The 20,171-nt window shown below is 51.7% G+C and overlaps 1 protein-coding gene across 1 annotated transcript in view; it reads left to right on the forward strand.

Moving 5' to 3' along the window:
- Positions 1-8,567: 8,567 nt before the first annotated feature.
- The window catches only part of MAP4K4 (mitogen-activated protein kinase kinase kinase kinase 4), a 149,033-nt gene continuing 137,429 nt past the window's right edge, over positions 8,568-20,171 (forward strand). Inside the window, 2 exon segments of the mRNA XM_083839719.1 lie at positions 8,568-9,428; positions 9,800-9,865. Coding sequence (XP_083695845.1) covers positions 9,372-9,428; positions 9,800-9,865 — 123 coding nt within the window. The 5' untranslated portion in view covers positions 8,568-9,371.

Below are 20,171 nucleotides of genomic sequence, written 5' to 3' on the forward strand. Positions count from 1 at the left end.
TCTGCACCGGGACTTTCTCCTGTGGTGTACACCTTCCTCTCATCATCTGTCCCCCTGCACTTACACCTAGCCCAAGTAACGGCTCCAGTCTGGGCTTGTAAGAGTAGGGAACAATCACAACCAAAGCAGCATGAAAACTTTTCAAGTGCTGTTGGGAAATCATGTGCTATTTTTCTAGTCATCCTATAAATTCTCCTGCTTTTTCCATTTCAGAGCTAATTGAGCAGAGGGCAAATTGCCTGCTCACCATTGCCTAACAACATACTTGCTTCTGATGATGAATGCTTGTAGTAAATACACCAGTCTTAAATGGGAGAAGTTGGTCAACAGAGCTTCCATGCAATTTCACAAGAAGAGCTACGCTCATTTGCGGCAGTTAAGTATCTGTCCCCTTGGCTTCACTTTGCTACTTAAATGGGTAAACTACTTCCCAATTACGCAGGACTGTGCAGCTGAAAATCTTAAAAACTGGCCTTGCATGAAAGAGCACTGACCAGCTGCATGGGATTCGTCTCACTAGCCTGAGATGTTTTCAGTGCAGACTCCAGCATCCGAACTCCCCCTCTTTGTAGTCAGTGCTCTGTTTATTTCTGTCAGCTGTCAAAGGAAGCTTAGGCAATCAGCTCTGATAGACATCCAAAAATGCCTACCACATGTGATAGGTGAAGCCCACAAGTTTTGTCTTGAGATGATAGCTCTCTGTAGACCCTCTTTATTCAAAGTGGTTCTTTCACGATTAGAAGACCCCTAAACCCCTCCACATTTCAGGAGATAAAATGATTGCGTTGGTTACGAAGTCCTTTACTAACAGTTTCACTGAGGAGCTTTACCAAACTGCTGTGTCGCAGCATCCTTGATAGTTGGCTTTCTTAAAAAGAGATCACAAAGAGTAAATGTATTTTACAAAAGAGCCACCTGGTTAATCAACAAGATCCAGAAGAAAAGAAAATGAACAGAAAATGCCCTTTCAGGTTAAGCTCTAGCTAAAATACTTAGCCTCACATCAAAACCTAGCAATGCCCCATAACATCCAGCCTTTTGCTATATTTTGATGACAACATTTTGTTTAAAAAAAAATTATACCTGGAGGATTACTCTGTGTCAATCACCGTCCCAAGGGTGACTAATACTTTTCATTTCAACCATCTATTATGACCAGTGGGTGTCTTTTGTTAAATTATATGCTGCACTGTGGGGCCCGAAGGCTTTTTCTCTTCCCACAGACCTTTCGCTGGCATTTCTATTGACATGTCAGCAGCAGCTTCGTGAGAGCTTGGCTTTGGTGTCAGAGCTAACTCACAAAGTTTCCAGTGCCATTTCACCATCTCAGCCTCGCAGCACCCACGTGCTCCTCTTCGCCACCACGGCCTCCTCGGTGACACCACTGCAGTCGTCTGGGGGCCCACACCAGAAATCAGATCTGGTTGATGGTAGAAAACACTTATTTTGGGGAGTGTTATTTCTAACCTGGCTAAAAACCCTGGGTTTGCAGGGCTGAGCCACATACCTTGTTCTGGCAAGAGGAGATGCCCACAGGGAAGGCAGTGCTCTGCAGTGGGAGGCCAGCTGTGAGGCACCAGGGAAGGGAGGAGGGAACATTTTAAGCTAGTTCCACTGACAAAGCCAGAGTTTCATGAAAATATGGCCTCTGTGGACCTCCTGCTGCATAAAATGAAAGGGAAGCTAAAGCAATTAAGCCTGTGTATTAATTGTGGAAATCCTTATGTTATCATTTTTGTTCTAAGTTTCCTTCAACAGCACTGGGGTTTTTAATTTTTCATTTGAAAGGACAGCCAATGCTCACCTATGCTCTTTTTTCTTTTCTCTTTTGTATTTTGGTGATAATTCACTCTTCAGTTTTAGAGTTACTTTCAAAATGTAACTCCCTACTCATTGTGAAATATAACTCTAAATAAAACCCCTTCAGCACTTAAATAAAAGTTACCTGGAAACTGAAGAAGAAAGCTTTCAAAGGGCAGCTTTCAGTAGCCTTAGTATTTGTTTAGAATATATGCTTTGTACTTTAATTCCAATTTCTATAATTTACCTCACTTAAGCCACAGTCCTCAAAGATTTATGAATTCACAGGCAGTCTGCACAATGCACAAAGTTAAACGCAGGGATAAATTTGTAGGATTGAACGTAACTGTACTCAGACGAGGGGCACTGAGGGAATTTATGTCCTCACAGGGCTGAAGCCTGCTGCTGGTAGAAGTGCATTGGCTTCATCTGGTACCGTGATGGCTTCTGCACCAACTGAGGCCACGGTGACAGGACGGTCATTACCAGATCTGTGGGCTTTATCAGGCTGACTTGCTCTGGAGCAGCTGTAAGCATACAAAATCTTCTTTCTCTTTGGTTAGCCCAGTGTACAGAAATATTTCTGTGCCAGCTTTATGCTTTTTTACTGAGTTTAGTACCTGCTCCAACTTCTGTTGTGGGACCACACGGCTCCATCAGAACTTTTTGAAGACATTTGAACACAGTCAGCTCATACAGGTTCAGCACTTTGCATCACGCCATTGTGGCATCTCTGACTCAGCACATGGCACCTATAGACTACGTTCAGGGCCATGTCAAAACAAGGCCTAAGTTTATGAGGATTAATCTCCACCTATCTCCTCATGAGCCCGGTAGACTTGCAAACTTGACTTGAACTATGTTTGCATAAGCTGGAGGCTTATGAAAGAGCAACCCTACTACCTGCATGCTCTCTGCTTTGCTTTTTTTCTGGTCTTTCGCCACACTGTGAGCACAACTGAGCTGGGTGAAACAAAACAAAATTGGAAAAAATGGGCTATTTCCAGCTCTGATCTGTCTGTTCATGTGGCTCAGCACATAACGGTACCAGTGCCACCACAAAAACTGTGCAATGGCAGGAATCAAAGACCAGGAGAAAAAGTGCATGCGTGCTTGGAGAGGGCTTGGGAGACCCTTACACAGGCTCTGCCCATAGAGAAATGCCTGCAGAGCCACAGCCACCGTCACGTTGGTAGAGCAGCTTTTCCTATTCCGAGGCACAGATGTGGGGTGAGCAGGTTGTCTCCGTGCTCGTCGTCCCAAAGCATGGACCACATAAACTGCGAGTGAGTATCCCCAGGTGCCCCTCGGTGAGATAAGGGACATCAAGACGAACGTGAGGAGGGACAATGCTCCCTGAAGGGTTCTGACTCAGGCAGAGAGAAGTTTGGTCAAAGCCGCTACAGATCTGGCTCAGGGCCCTGTGTAAGAGGTGAAATAAGTGCCACAGTTGGGTCATGGGAAGATAACTACAAGCCAGCTTAGCTGTGAGCACAGATAGCCTGAGACGGCAGCCGCGCGGGGTAATTGCATGCTTTGTGTGATAGATAGCAGGACCAGAAACAGCTAGCTGGTTAAAACCCAGAGCACAGGCAGTGTCCTAAAATACACCCGGGATCGTCTCAATTAGCCCAGGCATGCAACGGTATTTTTATGCCAGGTTTACACGTTTTTGCCCGCTGTAAGCCTGGCTGCAGGACTGACAATTCCTGGTCTGAGGTGAAGCGTGAGATCCCGGGCTGTGCTGCGAAGTCAGCCTGGGTAGATCAGTGAGGGATGTGGAGTCAGCGAAAGACGGCGGCGGCACGAAATCGCCCCTCCTTGTCCTGTTCTGTCTGAGGGATGGGAGCAGCCTCCCCGCGGAGGCTGCGGCTCCACGGGGTGTAAATCCTGTGTGGGCATGTTCAGAACCAGATTCAAAATGCCCCAGCTATGTGATGCAAATTGCTGAACTTTGCTCTGCTGGTTCAGATCTGCTCACTGATTTCTCTGGGAGCACAGCCGTCCTGACAAACTCCATACCACTTTGACTCTCAGCTCCTGGCGTCCCGTAGCTTGGATGGATCTATAGCTATAGATGTCCTATAGCTGTAGATGGACCAGATACCATCTTTCTTCTTCACAGCCAGCATAAAAGTGATATAAACACTGTGTTATGAGCCCTGGTTATTTTCATAAGAACACTGTTATATGCTCATTCGTGATCTGGATCAAGTCAGAGCTGCTGGGTGTCCCAGTGCTGCACTGATGTGATATTAATTATAACAGGACCAAGGTTACCTTGTTTCCCTAGGCTATACTGCAATGCAATTTGAGGTAACATTTTCACCTGAAAATAACTTTTAGGGCATAGTTTCATGATACCTAGATCTCTGGCAGTAACAACTCTAGGAATTCCTGCTTTCGCCGTGCTGCCCACCACCCCTTCAAAGCAGGGAGTTCACAAGAGGTGAAGCAAAACCCGTAAAAATAAAGAGAGTGTTTTCCTTTTTAGCTAGGATTGGTCCAGCTATCTGACCACAACAGAGGGGAGCAGCACCGGCACAGCTGAACGAGAGGTAGATCCTGGCAGGGGCTGGGGAAAGGTGGGCACGTACAAAGCGCTGATAATAGTGCTGAGAGCAGCGGGCCTTCCCACCCACACAGAGAGGCCGTGGAAAGCGCTCTGCCCCCCACTGCCACCTTTCCTGTGCTATAGCGGCAGCAGCCCCCGTGCCTCAGGTGTTCATTCAATCCGCTGCCCCAGCTGCTAACACACCTCGGGAACCGGGCGGGACAGTGGCTGCCTCGACGCACACAGCCAGCGGAAATCTGCTCCTTTTGGGGCCTGCACAACTCAGCGTCACCGACAACAGTGTCTACACATGCTTCTTGGTGCAGCTGCCGGCCTCAGCCTTGCCTGCACATCAGGCTGAGGGCAACGCAGCCATGACCCCCTTGCCACCAGTCCGGGAGGCGGTATGGCAGCCCGGGGAGGTGGGGAGCAGCACAACCGGGTGGCGGAGCTGCGGCAACATGTCCGCCCACACGGCGTTGGGAGGCAGCACACCGCAGCCTGGGCGTGTCGGCGGTGCTCACACGGAGCGGCCTTCGCGTGGGCCTGCGAGATAGTGGCAGTGGAAGCAGCAGAGGAGGAGGGGAGGGCGAGCTGGAGGAAGGCTGACTGCCTGGCATCCTTCTGTACGTGACCTGCTCGCAGCAGGAGAAGAGGCAGGCTCTGAAGCCTGCCAGCCGGCCTCTGGTTTTGGGAGCCCGGCTGCAGCGGGAGGGCTGGGCCGTGCAAAGCCTCGCTCGGTGTCACTCGCTGCCCTGTGCCCTGCTGTTCCTCATGCTGGCTCATCCAGCACGGATGTTCCTGGCCGAGGCGAGAGCCATTTCTCTAAGCAGTGCAAGGGGGGGACACGTCTCACACTTCGTGCTATCAAGCAGGTCAAAATCATTCCCGCTTCCCAAATAGTGAAAGGGAGGGGAGGCAGGAAATGAGATGCCCCAGGGCTACGGGGTGAATCAGTAGCAGAAACAAAATGAAAATTCAGAACTTCCTGTCTCTTTACTCATCTCCTTGAATACTGTTGATGATTAAGCTCTTAAAACGTTAATGTAGTTGGTGACCTCTGGATCTCTGGTCAGCGATCAGGACCCCAGTGTATTAAATGCGGAAAAGAATGAAACAAAGGCAACTTCAAAGAATTGGAAAAAATAGATGGCAAGGAATTTGCTTTGTGGCCAGAACATAACTGTTGGGCTTCCATTACCCCACAGTGCCTCTTCCAGAAAGGAAGGAAGTTTCTCTAGCTCTACCCCGACGGGTCCACTGAGAGTTTAAATTGGCCTAAGCCACAGCTACCACCAAGAGGCAACGTGATGGTCACACTTCCTCCCCTGCACATATTTTCTGTCCCTGTGCTGCCCTCCCTCCTGTCAACAACCATTCAAAGAAGCATGCAATGAACCCCCAGCCTGGGGAACCGCTCAATACTAAAATTAAAAATTCTTCTCCTTTCTTGGGCCAGCTTGACTATGAGTAAGAAGCCCTGGGTCACCGCACAGCTGTATCAATGCTTACGCTGACACAAGGCACGAGGTGCCAGAGGGGAGGAACAAATGGCTGAGGCAACGGGAGGCTCACACTCCCTCCTTCAGGGATGCTGAAAGTGCTCAGAGAACTATAGCTCCTCTGTTCCCTCTGCTGCTGTGAGCACAGAGAGCAGGAACTGGTGCAACTCTCTGAGGGTCACAGAAAACAGCACGCTGGCCCTGCAGCTTTGCTGCCGAACAGATGGAGCTGACTCAGAGTTTTTGATGCTTGTACTTAGTTTGTCATTAGAAGACGCAGACATGTACTGCTGTGTGGGGTGACTATCCGCAGGATTTCACCCCCATTATGATTTTTGATGGTCGTGTCACTTGCCTGCTTCAGTGATGCTGGTTTAACTTTGTGAGGAAAAGCTAAGACTGCTCATCTTCTTTCCAGTGGTTTTATGTCTGCTCTTTTAACCTTCAGGCTTTCTATGCTGGGCAAGTCCGCTGTGCTGGTGAAGAGCATGATGAACATGACGAACATGTGAACAGAGTGGTTTTGGCCACAGCCAAAGAGACTTCTTCCTCAAGAAAGCAACTCTTTAATCCCTTGGCTTGTGTAGGAAGGAAAAGGAAGGTGAGGCTGTGTGGTGCTTCTCTCTGGGAACTAGCAGGAAGAAGTCCCGTGGCATTTACTGATCTATGGAAACTATTTTTTCACTAAACTTAGGGGCAGTGACAAGAATTCACAAACTTTTCATTAGCAGTTCTGCTTCTTTTCCAGTGTTCTGGCAGAATACTAAAACAAACTAGCAAACAAAAGTCACTATATTAAAATATAAACTCAAAGCAGCAAGGAGCCACTATGGTGGAGCCACATCAGAGCTGTATTACTGAAAATGTGTATTTTGGCTCAGCTCTGCAGAACTCTGGCTGTATTTTTCATGGGCATGAGAAAGGTGCTACATATAGGGTTTGGAATCCAGGAGCACACAGAGACGGTAACTGGGATGGGATTAGCTGTAAGGGAAGAGACTACGGAGTTACAATAGACAATTCCATGGAAATGTCATTTCCACACTCAACAACAGTGAAAAAGGGGAGTATTGGGAATTAGTAGGGAAGGACTGGAAACTAGGATATTGCCATGGCACTGCATGGGGCACCCAACATCAAGAACAGGGTGTGGAGGTCCATTCCTCTGCCTTAAAAAAGATGGCTTTAAGAAGCAGAAGTGGTTCAATGAAGGACAAGTTTGAAATGGATGTTGTTAATGGCATCACTAAAAAGATCAGAATTTGCTATAGGGCAAAAACTGAGGGGGACCACACCGGAAGCCTGTAAAAAATGAATGCAAAGGAGAAAATAAATAGGAAACAATCACCATTTTTTTTTCCAACACAAGAACCAGCAGGGATTTCTTCCAAACTAGTAGAGAAGGGTTCAAAGCCTATAAACAAAGATGGTCTTCAACATACCAAGCAGTTAATCTGTGGAACTCACTGCCAGAGGACACTGTCATAGCCAAAAGCATGTATGAATTCACCAAGTAAACGGGCAATTGAATGGAAGAAGAAAATCATCACGGACTACCGAGTGCGGGGGCATCAAAGGCTGCTGAAGTCCCTGAGCAGCAGCGGGCTGGCAGCTGGGAGGACGCCCCAGGGAAGTATCGCTGGACGGTTAAACTATTCCTGTGATCTTCCCTCGGCATTCACCACCGGCTACATTTGGAGACAAGATGTTGGGCCAGACGGACAGTGGGTTCGACCTGCCAAGGCTGCTCTCATGCGTAGAGAGGCTGAGTTAAAGAAGCCACGTAACGCAGAGCAAGCCGTTGACAATCAATCTCCGTGCAGATCTAATTTTAAAACTTAACGTGCATCTCGACCCGATCCCATCGCTGCGTGCACGCACTCGGATGGACGCAGCCCATCCGAAACCATCTGCCTCCCTTTGATTTCCCCTACCGAGAAAAAAACAGTTGCACGGTCTGGGCCTAAGTTTGCTTTCTTTGCAACTCCAAGTGAAAAACGAAGCACACCATTAAACTGTTATGGTAATTTCTCCTCACACTTTCTGCTCAACAGGTTTGCTTTGTTTGAAAAGCGTGTTTCTGTGATACTTACAGCCATGTATATGTAATTTTGTGGTTAGAGCAGAAGAGACAGGAAAACCTTGGTTCCCACAGGAAACACAACCCGACCTCTCGCAGGCAGGTAACACTTTTGCCGTATCGGTGCGATAAAGCACTTCAAGGAGAGCCGGATCCTGCCAAGGTTTACACCTGCGTGCGACTGCCCGATGGGGCTGGCAGCAGAGAGCGAGGTTAATGAGATTTCTCCACGTGACGCGGCTTCTGCCGGAGGATCCTAGGCCTTGGCGGCAGGGAACAGGGGACACGACGCCCTTTGGAGGGCTGGCGGTCCCCTCTGTCCCCCCAGAGCCCCCCAGGAGGCAGGAAGGTTTCCCAGGGGGGTCCGGGGGCCCAGAGGCCGCCTCCCTCGGCCCGGAGGGCGCCGGGCAGCCCCGGGGACGGGCAGCCCCGTACAGCTGCGGCACCCCACGGCCCCGCCGCGGACACCCGTGGGTCGCCCGTGGCTAGCGCTGGCCGGGGGGCAGCGGGGCCGGCCCGGGGCCGTCCCTCGCCGCCTCTCTGGGCGAATTTACCCAGAAGTGCTTTGGTGCGGGCGCGTTTCCGCCGGTTTTTCCTGTTGGAGAAGGGAAGGGGGAGCTGTTTTCTCTCTCTCCCTCCCTCAAGCTCGCAGTGTGTTTTGTAGCCCTTTTCTCCTCCTCCTTCTCCTCCTCCTCCTTCTCCTCCTCCTCCGCCCCGGCTATCTTTGTCTGCCTCGCAGCAAACCCCTCTCCAGCCCCGCCGCGGCGCTGGGCGTCAGCCCCACATGCGACAGCGGGGCCGGGGCTGCCACCGCCTGCCGGCGTGACCGGGCCGTGCCGAGCCGAGCCGGGCCGTGCCGAGCCGAGCCGAGCCGGGCCGTGCCGAGCCGTGCCGGGCCGTGCCGTGCCATGCCCGGGCGCTGGGAGCACCGCGAGGCTGCCACCAGAGGCTGCCGGCCCCGGCGCCGCTCCTCCTGCCGCCGCGACATGGTGTGAGCCCCGGGGACCCAGCGGGACCCCCAGCCGGGCACCCAGCGACCGAGGAGCCCCACCGGGAGGCACCCCCTTCCCCCCCTCCTTCGCTCCTTCCTTCCCTCCCTTCCTCCCTCCTTCCCTCCCCGCCTGCCTTCACCTCCCTCTCCCCCTCCTCCTCCTCCCACCATCCATCTATCTATCCATCATCCCCCCCGCCAACCCCTCCCAATGCTGAAGAGTTTCAACCCGGCGGGGCTGGGGTGAAGAAGAAAGGAAGGGCAGGAGATTAAAAAAAAAAAAAAGAAAAAAAAAAAAAGGAGAGGAGCCCCGCGCCATTCACGGCTTTTTATTTTTTATTTTTATTTTTTCGTGGAGGAGAGGAGGAAGGGGGGGGGGGGGGCGTCGCTGTTATTTAACGCCAGAAGGAAAAAAATAAAAGAAAAGAAGGAAGAGACGGGAAAATGGCGAACGATTCTCCTGCGAAAAGTCTGGTGGATATCGACCTTTCCTCCCTGCGGGTGAGCTCCGGGGCTGGGGGCGGGCAGCGGCCGGGGGGTCCCCCCCGGGGGCCGGCGGGGCTTGGGGTCGGCGCTGAGGGGAGCGGGGCCGGGGTCGGGCTGCGTGGCGGGGCCGGGCCGGCGTGTGGGGAGCCCCCCGGGGGGGTGGTGGAAGGGTTTGTGGGGGGGTGAGCTCGGCCCTGGGCTGCTTTCCTTTGTTTGCATGCGTTGGCATGTGCGGGGAAAAGCAGGGCGCAACAGCTGCACGCCGCCAGCAGCACGCCTCGCTGGGGCTGGGGCTGTGGCAGCAGCCATCGGCCGGCCGAAACGTAACCCCTGCTTCTGTTTTTCCTTCTCTCTGCCCCCCCCCCCCCCCCCCCCCTCCTTTCTAGGACCCCGCTGGGATTTTCGAGCTGGTGGAAGTGGTTGGCAATGGCACGTACGGGCAAGTCTACAAGGTTTGTGGCGGAATTTCGCTCCTCGCTTGCCGGGGCCGGGCTTCCAGGCGCTGCCCGGGGGTCTCTGACAGAAGCCTTGGCCTTGGCACTGTCGCTGCCCGTGACGAGTTTGTCGGCCCTTCGGCTCCTGCTTCTCAAAAAGGGGCTTGAACGCCTCGCCGGGCACGCCCCTGAAGCGATGGAGCAGCCCTGGTTGCCCCCAGAGAAAGGGCCGAGCCAGGCGGCCGCTGTCAGAGCGTGGCCGAGCCCTAGAAACAGCTCCTCGGGCTTATCCGAAATCGCTCGGGGAGCCCTCACGGGAAGTTGCTGCTGCTGCTGCGGCTCAAAACAAAGGCACCGGCCTTCCCTGAGGTTGTCACCCGGCTCCCTCGCTGGAAAACCCTCGGAGCACCGAAGCCGCAGGGTCCGGGGCGAGCGGTGCTGCGTCGGGGCCCGCTGCTGGGTCCGGCGGGGGGCACGCAGGGTGGCGATCAGATAAGCGGGGAAGATTGTTTTGTGAAAATGAGAATCCCCAGAATAACCTGTTCGGCAAGTGGATGACTTTAAAAAATAGAAACGGGAGAGTGCCCATGTGGGTGTGAAACTGGGCTGCTGCCCTTTTTTTCTTTTTTTTTTTTTCCCCTTTCCAATGTTCAGTCAGTGGAACAAACAAATCTCGAGGTTGCATGACTTTGCAGCGAGTGGTAGCTCCCAGGATGACTAATTATTCACACAGCCTTGATACTTACGGACGGAAGGATCTTGCCTTAAACTGTAGAAACGCGAGGAGAATTTGCAGAGGGAAGGCGAGATAACTGAGAGTAGCTCAATATCCCTAGCTGCTTGGGGTTTTTTGTGCTGATAAACAAGGCGGTGTAATTTTTAAGGCTTCCCTGACGGCGAGATGCTGCTGGGGCAACTAGCCGAAGCGCTTCGGTGCGTCTTCTGCGAATGAAACACATGTCAGTTTGTTTTGAGGGCGTGAACCTCAGCCTTCGGGAGATGCAGCAGCCCGTCCCCGCAGCGTGCATCTCGGGGCTGGGAGGGCAATGGCCAGGCTACCCCGCTTGGCAAAGGGCTGCAAAACCCTGCACGGCTCCGAAAGTGGGTTGGGAGCTGCACTTTGACACCGCCCGCGCTCGGCCGTTTAATCTTTTTTTTTTTTTTTTTTTTCCTGCAATCCTTCTGCTCCAGAGCTTGCGTCACCCGAACCCTTCATAGGAAAAATCGCAGGGCGTGAATGTGTGACTTTATCCTCTCCTGTTAATTATTGCAATTTGGCGCATTGTTTCACGGCTTACTTGCTAATGCTTTGGCTTAAGTAGCAAAGTCCTGGTTGGTTTAACTGTCTTGAGCCTGGAAACTGTGAATTTGCGTTTCCTTAACGCGTGGGGCAGCTCTCACGGCGACGTTGCTGGAGGAGCAAACCTCAGCACACGTGCTTGTCGATGCGGAAGGGCCAGGAGGTTTTGGGGGGCAGCGGCGGGCAGCTTCTGTCTGGCCTGTGCCACCAGGCTTCCCCGCCTTCCTCCCGGTTTTGAAAGTGGCAGAACTGTTTCCTCTCGCTTTGTAACTGAAGGCGGGGGTGAAGGAAATGGCTGAGTGCTGCTCTGCGGTGGAAGCTGGCAGACCTTCCTAGGGGGGCAGGTGCAAAAGTCAGGACGCGCGCAGCCGCTTGGTGCACGCCTGTCTGTGTTTGCTTTGTATCTGTTTGTACGTGAGGTGTGGACATAACTTTCTTCTCGTGACTCAAACTCGGTTTTATTCTTAAAAAAATATATATATATCTACAAAACGAAAATGCCGGTAGGCCCTGCAGTAGCGTTTGACTATTTGCAGCCACCGTGCTGCTAGGAAGAATAACTCCAGAGCCACCAAAAGCTGCATGTGTGCACTCGGGGGGCTTTGGAGGAGCTGAGGGAAAAGGGGAAGCAACGCTTAACCTGCCTGTACTCGCTGCCTTCCTCCCTCTCCCTCAAGCCCCTTTCCCCGGCAGCTCTCAGCCCCTCTCCGAGCCCTCCCGGCGCGATGCGCTGCCACCGGCGGGCATCGGCATCGGTGTCGGCACCGCCGGCATCGCCGCTGATGTCACCCGGGCGCTGGCAGCAGGATTGGCTGGCTACCTGCCACCGCGGGGAGAGGGCATGACGTTATCTCTGTGCTTATCTCTTTGTCTCGCCGCTCGGCACCCCGGGGGTGGCACCAGCAGTGCCCCGGCCCTGCCGGGGGTCTCCTTCCCCGTGGCGGGCAGTGGGGCTGCCTGCCCCGAGCTGCTGGGAAGCCGCGCGTGGGGTGGGTTTGCCTTTCGTTGCCCCGGTTGTGCTCGCTGCAGGTGGCTCAGACGTGTCTAGCTGCGTGTTTCTGTGTAGTTAACAGCTATTTATTAACTATGTGTATGTCTAGCTGTATGTACGTGCCCGTACGCCCACACCAGGTAGGAGGGCAGTCCTCGGTGGCTGCTCGGCGCCTGGATGCAGGCAGAGCTGCTCCCTGACACGGGGCGGCGTGGGTGCCCCTGGGGTTTTAGCCATTCAGTGGGCTGGCTTCCACCCTGTGGCCTGGGGTGGCATGTTCAAAACTACTAAGTTTTGGGCTGCTCTGCTTGAAGTCCACAGAGCTGACATAATTTTCATCTTCATAACCCTGCTCGTGTGTAAAGGAGCCTTGTCAGTACTGTGTCACAAAGAACGTGTTACACGGAGGCGAAGCAGAGCAAAAATGAGCTCCGTGCGCCCACAGGACAGGAGCAGCCCTCGTGTAGCACGGGGCAAGGGGATGCTCAGCGTGTCCCCGGGCAAAGCAGCGCTCTGCAGCCGATCGTTTCAAGTCCTCGGCAACGAAAGCCCAGCCTGGAAGTGGTTTGCCCTTTTGGAGCCGGCCCAACACCCAGGAATGACAGCACAAAAGGGAGAGGCAAGCTTGCCCAAGCAGCATTTGCTTTAAGTTAGACAGCGAGTGGTTAAACGTGGTGGGCTGCAGCCAGCGGACTTACCTTGGAGCTGCTGCGGCAGGGACCGGCCACAGACCCCCGCTACCTCTGTGGTTTCAAGCAGAGCCTGTTGTAAAGGGCCAGGCTCCAACATCGGCTGGGGTTTGGGGAATCTTCCCCTCCTGGCTGGTCTGAGCGTGGCTGGGTGCTCGGGGGCTGCCGTGCTGTGGCTGCTGGGTGCAGCTCCCCGTATGGGTACGGCGCTGAGCTGGTGAGGTGCAAACCGGTGGGATTCTGCAGAAAAACATCGGTGCCGTGCAGCTGGGCTCTTGGTGCCTGTTGCTGCCGTGGGGAACAAAGGCAGTGAGCGCAGGCAGCGTCCTTTCGCCCTGAAGTCAGTCCCGCTTTATCAGGGCGCTTCAGCGTGACTGCAGCTTGCAGCTTGCCAAACTACGGGCTCTCTCACGAGCCCCTTTTTTTTTTCCATCTTTTGCGAAGAGCGAAGGAGCATTTTTAGCATTGCTGTGGTTAAATTGTATTTTTTTTCTCATGCAGCAGTAAGCTTCGTTTGAAGGTTTGCTCCCACAAAACGAAACCGGGTCTGAATTTTGCCTTGAGATAAGGTTCAAGCTGGGTGTTTGCTTCACTTTTTCCGCGTGCAAAAACGACTTGTGAGTTAAAGGCATTGACTGATATTTTGCAGACCTTAAAGCCCGGACCATCTGATCGTTCCCAGAGGTGCAGAGCTTATTAATTTTGCTGTTGAGACCGAGCCGTGTTTGCTCGCTCAGTCACTTTCTCTCTTTATTCTTCTTAGTGCGTGTGCGTGTTTTTAAGGCGGCCGACGCTTTCGGGTAGCTGCTCCGGGTGCGCTGGTAGGGCTCCCAGATAGACTCCGTAATCCAGAAGTGACCTGGGGGGGGGAATGATGCCTTTGTGGGAGATCTGAGGCATACCAGGAGCCTACCAGAAAGCTCAGAATTAGGGATGATACCCCCCAGTTGCCCTTAACGCCGGCCGGGGTGGCTCCCTAGGAGCCTCGTAATAGTTAATTTGCACTGAAGGCTCCTTTTGTTGATTTATGTAGCAGCCTTCCAAAAGTGCATGTAAATGATGCATATTGTCTAGCTGCTGGCTCATAAAAGGAAATGATGTAAGATGCGATCGTTTAAATGCTGATTTGAAAATAAATTAAAACTCGGATAAATGTTTTCCCACGCTGAGGATGCTCTGTTTTTGCCTTGCTGGGCTTTCTGTCCTGTAGGGTGGGTGTGCTGGGGGGCAGGAGGAGAGGCCCATGCTTGGTATTCCGCACCAAGTCAGCAGATTTATTTTTTTTTCCTGCTCCCTTCTCCCCTTTCTCTCTCTGGCTACTAAACGGCCGTCGTTGTGGATTGAAATGATTTCGTTAAACACGAAAACAGTTCCAGTCTTACCGCTGTGAGGGCAAGCTGTGCTGAGGATCGCTGAGGTCACTGGCTTTCAGGAGCGGGTCCAGGCCAGCTCACCGAACTACCAACTGCTCTCCTTCCCTTCCTCCTCTTATTTTTCGTGGATTCTCTCACAAAGTGGGAATTTACTGGTGGAGAAACCAGGAAGGGGCAGAGGGTGGCTGGAATGAGAATGGAGAGTGGCATTTCTCTGGGTCTTGTGGCTAGCTGCGGCCCTCAGCCCCCCCCCCCCCCCCACCTTACCCCAAATTTGCTGAACTTTTGATCGGTCCTCCATCGCTCAAATCCTTCTTAATTAAATATACAGAAGCTAGGCAGGTGGCCAGGGGGGATTACTGATATTTATTTTTATTGAAAAGAAAAAGGGAAAAGAAAGCAACCTGCCGACTGTGGGTAACCACATGTCCCTCTCATTCTTCCTCCCCCGGTCCGTCTGTCTGTTTGTCAAAATGTCTTTTTCTGCACCTTGTGCCAAATCCAGTGGCAGGCTCTTGGGGCAGAGACCCTCTGTTAATGTTGTTAGAAGGGGCCCTGGCACTCGGGACCTGGATGTGTGCAGCGCTTCGAGGCGATGGATGTAACAAAATACAGTCCAGAGTCTTATGCTGACTCCTAGGAATTTATTATTATTATTAATTTCCTGCAGGAAGATTTTCAACTGACCTGGAGAAAATCACAGCTGAAATTATATGACACTCTCTCCTGGCTGTTTGTGTTCATGCATCCTCTGCCCAGCTCTCCTTAGCTGAGCCACCTCCCCCCGCTGGCATCGGTGGGGCTCCTGCTAAATGCAGCCAATGGGAATTTTGGTGACTTGTCACCAACTTGCAGGCCCCAGGGCCTCCATGGCAGCGTGCAGAAATGCTTTTTTTGCCTCTGAGATAACGGCAGGTTTGTGCCTTCTGTCCCAAGGGGGGGTTGTGGAGGAGGTGTTCATTTCCCTGCCTTCGTTGTGTACGTTTTTTAGTATAAAATCCTTGGGCCAGAAGGCTAGCTGACTTCTCTCTTGTGGTCCAGTGTATGTCTGTGTATGCACATCGTGTTCCAGTCGTTTTCCTTTCAAATGCTGCTTTCTGTTGCAAGCGTGGTTTTAGCCTGGCAGTTCGTGTACCTACTCTCTCGGGATACGTTTTCCGTGGAGGAAAGTGGCATTTTTGTTTTCCCCCTTTCACATTTCTGACTGTATGCTCTGGCTCCTCCAGAAGTGTTTCTCCTTGCCTTTGGCTGATGTTGGTATTTAAGCTCAATAGCATCGACTTGCACAATGTGAGCCTGACTGTAGTCAAAAGTTACAGTGAGATCCTTATCTACGGCGTTATTTTAGGTCCCCGTCCAACTCCCACTGGAGTTGGTGGAAAGAATTCAACTCACTTGAACGAGACGTGGACTTGGGAGGGGATCTCAAAGCTTTGCACGGGGGTTTTCTTATCAAATACCTTAGGTTTGTAGCATTATGGGTCCCCGATTGTTTCTCAGATCGGCACAGGCTCAAAAAAAAAAAGATGCTGTTGGTTCTAAAAGTAATCAGCTACAGGAAGGGGGAGGAAAAAAAAATCAGCCGTGCAAACTGTTTGGGAGTCTTGAGGTAACTTTGAACATAGGAAATGTGGAGATTTTAACATTGCATCTCAATATTGCTGTCAAAGTATATTTCCTACCGTGGATGCAGCATGAAACACTCGCACAGAGGCACGAAATACGGCAGCGGTCACAGTGCAGAGCACCGTCAGCGTGCTGTCGTGAAGCTCATGACATCTCCTCCAAAACCCTTGGTCCTGGTCTCTGTCCTGCCCCGAGCAAGGCTTGGTGTATCTCCTGCGGGTGGCAGGAGGCTGCTCGGCAGCCAGAACCTCTGCGGTTATCAGTTTTCAGCGCGAGAGCAAGGACAGAGCTGCTTTCTGGAAGAGGAGCGATTGCAGGCTGGAGACACGATAGCCCTGCAGACAGAGCGGGCCCTTTGCCCTCCTGGGCTTTGCTGTCCCGCGGCCAAGTGAGAGCTGCGGTTCTGAATGCAACGAAGAGCTGCCATTTGACCTTGGGGGTGTTGGATTTAATTTGCTGCTGATGGGGAAGGCTGGGAAAAGCACCACCGAAGAAGCCTGAAACCCCAGTGACCAAGGAATGGAGATGCCCACGCATAAGGGTCAGATGGACGTACGGATGGAGTGGGCTTCTCTCTGTTTTCTGAGGGGCGTTGACTTCTCCTGAGGGTTTTCCCATGTCCCCCTCCTGCTTGATCTTGCATCGCGCTGACAAGGAGAAGACCAAACGCATGGGAAAATCTGGAGCTGGGAGGAGACGGTGACACAGCTCAGAGAAAAGCAGCCTGGTTGAAGGTGAATGTACAGCGGGAATCGGATGGTGATGAAGGAGATGCTGGCTTAAACGCTGAGGATTAGTAGACAATTCATGGTTGTGGGAAACACGTGCAGCATGGAGGAAAGTGCTTAATATAAGAAAAAGACAGCTTCATTGCCAGTAGAAGGACGTTATAAATATACATATATATTATGAAAGAGATCAGTCTTACCCATGGCGATCGAGGAGCCTTCTGCTTTCACTAGCCAGCCAAGCTTTGGACTTCTGCACGCCAGGGGAAGGTTTATTTACACAATGTTTTTGTGCTGACGAGACCCGCCTCACCCCACCTAGCTGCGCTGTGTCCATGTGCCAGAACGAGGGACGTCTTTCGGGGGCGATGGTTCAACGCTCCTGGCGAAGTGGTTCTTTCCCATGCACGCTGCACCTCCCTGGCTTGCTCTGCCGCCGTAGCTGCTGTCATCATCGTAGGCATTCCGACAGGACACTGCAAGCGCCAGCAAGCCCCGAGCAGCCTGTCTCGTAACAAAACCAGCTAACGTGGTAAAGCTCCGAACGTGGATGCAGCCCTACTGGTATTGTAGCGCTTATCTGGTGTGCCTCCGTCACCTCCCTTTGGAGCTGCCCCATCGCCTGCTGATAAGAGCTGCTCTCCGCGCGGGGACTCAGGGGATCGTGCTGGTGCCTGGCGGAGCTGCACGGGCCGGAGACGCACGCATCCTGGAGGCAGGTGCTGCTGCTGCTGCTGCTGCTCAAGAGGGTCCATGCAGGGCTGGGGTCAGCAGCGTGACAGCTGGGCCGGTGGTGGTGAGCCCTGGCTGCTCATCGCCTTCCTCCTCTGCCCCCATGCGCCTCGAGTGCCCCCTTAATCCCGGGGGGCTGCTGGCGAGGTCCTGTTACCACATTACCACATAGGTAAAAGAATGGCAGCAGCTTGACATTCTTGCGACAAATCTGGTTATTGTTAATAATTTGGCTACTACCACCACGATAGTCCCGCTCCTGCTGGTTGACCTCAAAGTTGACGCGTTTTTTTTTGGGATTTTTGCATTTGGAACTGTTAAAGATTACTTGAAATCTTAAAAACACAACAGCCGATTTTAGTTAAGCTTCGGTAGTTTCGATAGCTTCTTCCTAGGATTTTGTGAGAGTAGCTGTGGGGGACGACAGTGGATAAAAAGTTCACCGTTCCAATTTAAACAGTAAGCTCAAAACCAAATAAACCTTCTTAAAACCTGCCCCCTGCACTTGCAGCCGTCTAATGGTTTGGGGTTGTTTTGTTTTCAAAACCAGGAAAGAAAAGCTCAAGGTCCTTTGACCTTAACGTGTTACAGTAAAGTGTTCTACGCCGTGCTTGTTTTTGTGTATCTTAAAAAGTCTGGGGCCCCACGAACACGATGGTAACTCATTATTTTTCTTCTTCTTTTTTTTTTTTTTGTGCTTCCCAAGGCAAACTCTTCTGAATGCCTAAAAGGAAGCACAGCTGTGCCCATCTCGCGAGGCTGTCGTTGAGAGGAAATACTTGTAGCTGAGTTATAGACCCTTACAGGTAGGGGCACAAAAGGAAAATCAAAAAGCTGACAGAGCCTTCGCTGTAGTGCCACTAGCCTGTGCCACTGCGATAATCAAACCAGTTCTCGGGGGAATTGGCGCAGTGGTGTCTGAATGTAATGACGAGGTATTTCCTGACTGGAAGCTCTGATTGAATTTCTTTTGTGCTTCCCCACGAGCAGATAGTGCCGTGTCTCTCCAGTTATTTTACGGATAGGCAAAAAACGCATTCAGTAGCGCGAGCTGCAGAGGCACGTGTCCTGTTGTTCGTTTACAACTTGTTCCTGTGCTCTGGGCTTGGATTTTAAAAGGTGCTTACGTAGGAGGGCTGCCTACCAGCTCTTCGATGAGTGTCGTGTCTAAATCCGAGCAGTGGGCTCTAGGACTCGTAGTGGAGAGAAATAGGTCAGGTGGATGGTCTCTGGAGATCCCCGACGTCAGGATGAGGTAAATTGCTGTTTACGTGACTCTGCCTGTGCCCGTTCATCGCAATGGGAACCGAGGGTGGGCGTCTCAGCTGTACATCTTGTCGGTGTCTGAGGCTGGGCAGATTGACCCAGCTCCATGGCATGCACGTGGTGGCTCCCGCTGTCTGCCTTCTTTGTGGGTTGTGTACAGCAGGACTGAAGTTGCCTTTGTAAGTGGATGCGGGAAAGTGAATGAAGTGTAACCCCCGTCTTTCCCATCACTGGAAGGGAAGCGTCCCTTTTCCCAAAGGACTGGTAAATAAGTGACCTATTTTTACATGCATTTGCTGAGATGTGGATGTGCTTTCCCTGGGTATCTCCACGCTCTTATATGAAGACTAGGAACTCCAATATAGGCAGGCTCAGAGGAAGAGTCAATGGAAAAAGCAGGCGATGCCTGGTGTTTCCTCTCTGTGCCCTCAACCCTAAGCATCAGGATCTTTTCTGTGTGGATAAATTACATTGTTTCAGAGAGTGCATTTATTCCGGGTTACTGTTTTACAGGACAGAATTACAGAAATACTCGAACTCTTTTGATGATGTTGATAAGGGTTGTAATTAAGTGCCTGACATCCAAGCAGTGTTTTTCAAAGGTGTGCTTCTTCTCTAAGGTATCCTTTCCCATCAAACCTGTTCTTTTTTTCCAGCCCCGTTGTTGTATTGCTTCTCTGTAGCTGTAAGCTTGCCTAGTAGAATTCAATCTGGTTGTGAATCTTATTTTTAAATCCCAATCTGTTGTAAATCTGAGTATCTTTTCTCTAATTAACACTTTCTTTTGGAGGCAGTATTTGTCGTGTTCCTGCAGCAGCTGCAGCAGACATTCCCAAACTGTTTGAAATTTCATATTCCGTACCGTTTGTTAAATCGAGCCGTCAATGGCATGGAAATCTCCGTTACAAACGCAGAAGGAAGCGGAGCTCTCCTGTGCTTCTTCCCTGATACTCAAATCATCCGCTGCGCCTTGCTTCTGAATGAGGGTGTGGGAGGGAAGCACCATGGGGAACTGATGCCGTTTGCTCCCGGGAAATATGTGGCAGAGGTAGGATCCAAATCTCTGGATGTGAAGGTCCTCGCTTTAATCAGAAACGATCCCTTCTTTGCCTTAAGGATAGCTGAGGTCAGCTTTGATGCTTGCCCTGGCCAAAGAGAGGGAGGACTCTGGGTGTTGGCATTCTGGTCTCTTAATACCCCAACACGGATGGGGCTACGTGTTCTTGGGCATTGAGCAGGAGGACGTCGTGCTGGGAGCCTCCTGGTCCCTCTGTGTGTTTTACCCGTGTTTTGCAGTAGGATTGCTATGTGCTGCCTTACAGACGGTGGGTTTATAGGTTTAAAAGATTTTTTGCAGGAAGCCCTGAGCTGAATTGCTCCCATTTAAGTGTGCTGCTGTCTGTAAAGGAGGCGGGGCAGGTATTAGGATATTTTACCATGACTAAACATCAGCACTAATACCTTTAAAATTGGTATATTGACATTTATGAGCAGATACCGCATTACAGTGATAGCTTCGGGGGCCTTCTGCTGTTTATGAGAGCTCTTGGTTGATTTAGAAAGCAAATAAATATAATTTGAAAGCCACCCTAACACAATCACGCATGCTAAACTGAAAA

This window comes from Anser anser (assembly GCF_964211835.1).
Source record: "Anser anser genome assembly, chromosome: 1".
In the NCBI taxonomy this organism is placed as follows: Eukaryota; Metazoa; Chordata; class Aves; order Anseriformes; family Anatidae; genus Anser; species Anser anser.